Raw genomic sequence first — 3,768 nt, 5'->3', positions numbered from 1 at the left:
TCTTGAACGCATTGGGAAAAGAGGGATGCAAATTAGGATTTTATCATCTATAGAGAGGTTAAATTGAGTTCATTCAACTTTTGCCACATCATTCACTCATTATACATCTATATTCTGATAAATTGGGTGCAACGTACATACACACTCTGTCAACTTAACGTGCCATATCAAATTTTTGTTAATGGAAATAGCTACAAAAACAAACATGGGACACGATCCAATATTTGGGGGTGTTAATTGGGTAACTATAAATTTGAAGGTCAAAATTGAGACCGGTCAAAAATTTCACGGGCCAAAATAAGTTTCAACTCGATTTGTTAGACTTATTTAATTAATTAAATGACTTGTACGTAAAAATTAATTGTTAATAAAAATACTTATGAGGAACTAAACCATATCATCTCGATTTAATTTATTAAATCTTTAATTTGTCTTAAAAAACCCAACAAGCCAAACCAACGAGTGAAAATCCTTGGGCAACATCTTAATTATTATACAAATTTCATAATTTATTAAGAAAAGTAAAACTTATATGCATTACACAACCGCTGTTTAATTAAGTCTCTACAAAAGGGGGAAAAATCTAACTGGAAGAAAGATTCTTATTTAATTAATTAATTTTGCTTTTGTCTTCTGAATTTCAAATAAAACTCAACTCATCATTTAATTTGCTTAACAAACTCTCCTAATAGTTAATTAAGAAACCTAAATTCTATTGAATCTCTGTTCCAAGCTGACGTCACCAAAAGTCTTCTTAATTTTGTTGACCATAACATGCCAAGCCATCATAATCCAATAAGTCCCACCCTAAAGCATTATTGTCAAATTGAACCTTTTCATCAGTGGAATATAGCATAGGATCATGGTGCCTAGAATAGTCGAAACCAAGTTCTTCATAGACACATAATGGGTGGTAGTAATCTGATGAAGATAGTAATAATTGGTTTTGTGAGATGAAGTTTTTTGATCCAAAAGCTTGTGATGATGAAAATTGGTGTTCTTTGCTAGGTGTAATAATAACATTTCTATTATTGTTATTATTATTATTATTATTATTATTATTGAAGCTAAGGAACATAGAAGTTTCGGAAAAAGATTCAGATGCCAAAATTGTTTCCTCATTATAAGTGATGCTTTTGCATATGTGATGACCATAATAGCTTGTTCGGAACAATGGTGGATTGTCTTGAATTTGTTGCACTTTTTTTGTTGCTGGGCAACCTTGATCATTCTTGTGACTGCACCTATAATAATTCCTGCATGCAACAATTTTATTGAATCATATGTTTATTTTATTAATATACATGATTAGGTTATAATTGAATTAGGAATACTTTGTTTTTCTAATAAATGTTGCTTTAGTTTACCTGTTTCTCCATTAGAAAATTACGTGTGGTTTGATTTATAATTTTATTTTCAATATTTTTTATTTTTAAAATTTTATGAATAAAAAAATAAAAAAAAAATAAAAAGTAAAGATAAAAAAATGTTTTATTATTTTTATTATTTTTTAATAAAATTTTAAAAGTGAAAATATAAACCAAATTCACTGTAATATTATTAAGATACATTTATGTTTGAGTATATATATATATATATATATATATATATATATATATATATATATATATATATATATATATATTTAATTAGTTAAAAAACATGTATTATTTTTAAAGAAAATGATTAATAACCCTAGTATTTTGAAATGAATGGTACAAATAAAATTAAGAATTTAATTTTGATGCATTGTCAATATAAATAAAAATTTTATATATGTATCTAATTATTAACGTTTTGTTGGCAAAAATAATTAATTTTTACATTGATCGTATGAATAGTTATCCAAGAAATAGATGCGATAACATTTTATATTTTCAGTGCATTAAAATTAAATTCATAAAATTAAAGCCGAAAATTTCATTGAAGAATACCTTAGGTATTTTGAATTCATTGTCATCTTTTGTCCATATTTTCTCCATTCATGTCCATCTTCAATTAAAATTGGACTATCCTTCTCCCATGTTGGTACAGATGATCTTATCAAATTCAAGACATATAAATTTGGGTTAATTAAGTTAGTAAATAAATTCTTGTTTGTTTTCTTTTGAAAGCCTTCGGAATCAGATATCATTAACCTAAAATAAAATTGAACCCAAATATTGTCTGGGACTACATTAGTACACTAACCTAAAAATTGAAGAGACAAAACATTTGTTTGACATAAGAGTTTTGTACTTAGGAAAAGATCAAATTAATGAAGAAAACACCCGTGACAAAATCATATGAGAGGCATATATATCATTTCGGATAAAAATAAAAGACAATACCATAATAATTAATCATCAAGAAGCTAAGAGCTATTGAGAAAATCTGTACATATAATTAATATGAAATTCAATAACATACATAAAGTAATTATTTGATATATACCAATAATATATGATTATATTCTTACTTTCTTAATCGATTATTGTTTGTGTGATGAAGACTCGGAGAAGAAGTAGTAGAAGAGAAATCTCTGAATTTTGCAGAATCAAAAACCACCCTTCCATCGGAGAAAACATCATGATCAATAGCATCACTTTTAGTGGTAGTAGTAGTGTTCAAGATCAAAAGGGAATTCGTGAATGATCTTAGTACTTGATGCACAAGATCTTCAGCATATGGTAATAGTACCATTAACCCTTTATCATCATCATCATCATATGATCTATTTAGATAGTGATGATTATTGGATTTGTTATTATGAGCAACAAGCACTTCAAGCAATTGATTCGCCATGTCACGCCCTCTAAGTAGCTCTTGTTCTATTATTTCTTTTCTTCCCCTTGAATTTTGATTCTCCATATTTTTTGTGCGTAGTAGTAGAAATTAAACCCTCACAAAATTAGATGATGAGAGAATATGAAAAGTATATATAGTGGAACTTTGATTAATGTTCTTTTTATATAGTGATGATGATGAGAGGCAAGTAGTGTTGATGAGCTAAGTAGTTTAATTGGAGAACACAGCCAATGGGGCTTTGCCACGTATAGGTAGGGGAGAGAGAGAGATTTTTCTCTTGTATATTGCAACTGATGTGTTAGCCAGGAGCTTGGATTCATAGGTTGTTGTTTTTCATGGAAATGCATCATGATGATGACGTCATCATTCTTACTTAGTGCTATACGTGATTACGTGTCTTTGAAAATTTATTTAATTTTTTAATTTGTTTGTAAATAATACATATATTAATTATAATAATAAATTATATTATTTTAAATTAAATAATTTATATAATAATAATTTTATTTATTATTATAAATATTAAAATAAATTATAATTATTTTTTATTTGAATTTTAATTTTTAATGGAGTCACACTCGAATATAAATAGTAACTTCAAGATTTTAGTCTTTAACATATTTCTTTTTTCATCAAAGAGTTGTGATTCAATCCTAGTAGAAATATAAAAAACTTTTGATTGAGAAAGATCGATCAAAGAACCAAATTTTTTCAACCATTCTTATGAATATAAGTATATTTTTGTCCTATAATATATATTTTTGGTAATTTAATATGGATGATCTGAATTGATAAAATTATCTATTCTATCCAGATGTACACAAAAAAGACGATTTTGCCCTCAATTTGAGGCAAGGCAACTATTCTTGTTCAGTCAAATTAAACGGATTAGCTAGTAATTGTATTATATATTTTTGGGAGAAAACGTGTTTCTCATTGGTTTTATTTTTTAATTTTTATATTTGAAAACTCATGGTTAAA

At 26.7% G+C, this 3,768-nt stretch overlaps 1 protein-coding gene across 1 annotated transcript; it reads right to left on the bottom strand.

Annotated features, from left to right (window-relative positions):
- Nucleotides 1-708: 708 nt before the first annotated feature.
- LOC130939558 (probable WRKY transcription factor 38) lies at nucleotides 709-2,801 on the bottom strand. The gene is made up of 3 exons (XM_057867652.1): nucleotides 2,459-2,801; nucleotides 1,935-2,039; nucleotides 709-1,256 (listed from the first exon to the last, which is right to left on the bottom strand). The coding sequence occupies exons 1-3, from the start codon at nucleotides 2,782-2,784 to the stop codon at nucleotides 755-757; spliced, it is 933 nt and encodes a 310-aa protein (XP_057723635.1). The 5' UTR covers nucleotides 2,785-2,801; the 3' UTR covers nucleotides 709-754.
- Between the last annotated feature and the right edge of the window lie 967 nt (nucleotides 2,802-3,768).

This window comes from Arachis stenosperma, chromosome 7 (genome assembly GCF_014773155.1).
Source record: "Arachis stenosperma cultivar V10309 chromosome 7, arast.V10309.gnm1.PFL2, whole genome shotgun sequence".
Lineage (NCBI taxonomy): Eukaryota > Viridiplantae > Streptophyta > Magnoliopsida > Fabales > Fabaceae > Arachis > Arachis stenosperma.
The sequence above is the reverse complement of the archived record's forward strand: the minus strand, read 5'-3'. Positions and strand labels throughout refer to the sequence as shown.

Excerpts from the sequence above, each read along its gene's own strand:
- LOC130939558 (XM_057867652.1), bottom strand. The coding sequence starts at position 2,784 with ATGGCGAATCAATTGCTTGAAGTGCTTGTTGCTCATAATAACAAATCC. Across the intron at positions 2,040-2,458 it reads AACAATAATCGATTAAGAAA|ATCATCTGTACCAACATGGG; the intron begins GTAAGAATATAA and ends GAATTTGATAAG. Across the intron at positions 1,257-1,934 it reads ATGAATTCAAAATACCTAAG|GAATTATTATAGGTGCAGTC; the intron begins GTATTCTTCAAT and ends TGTTGCATGCAG.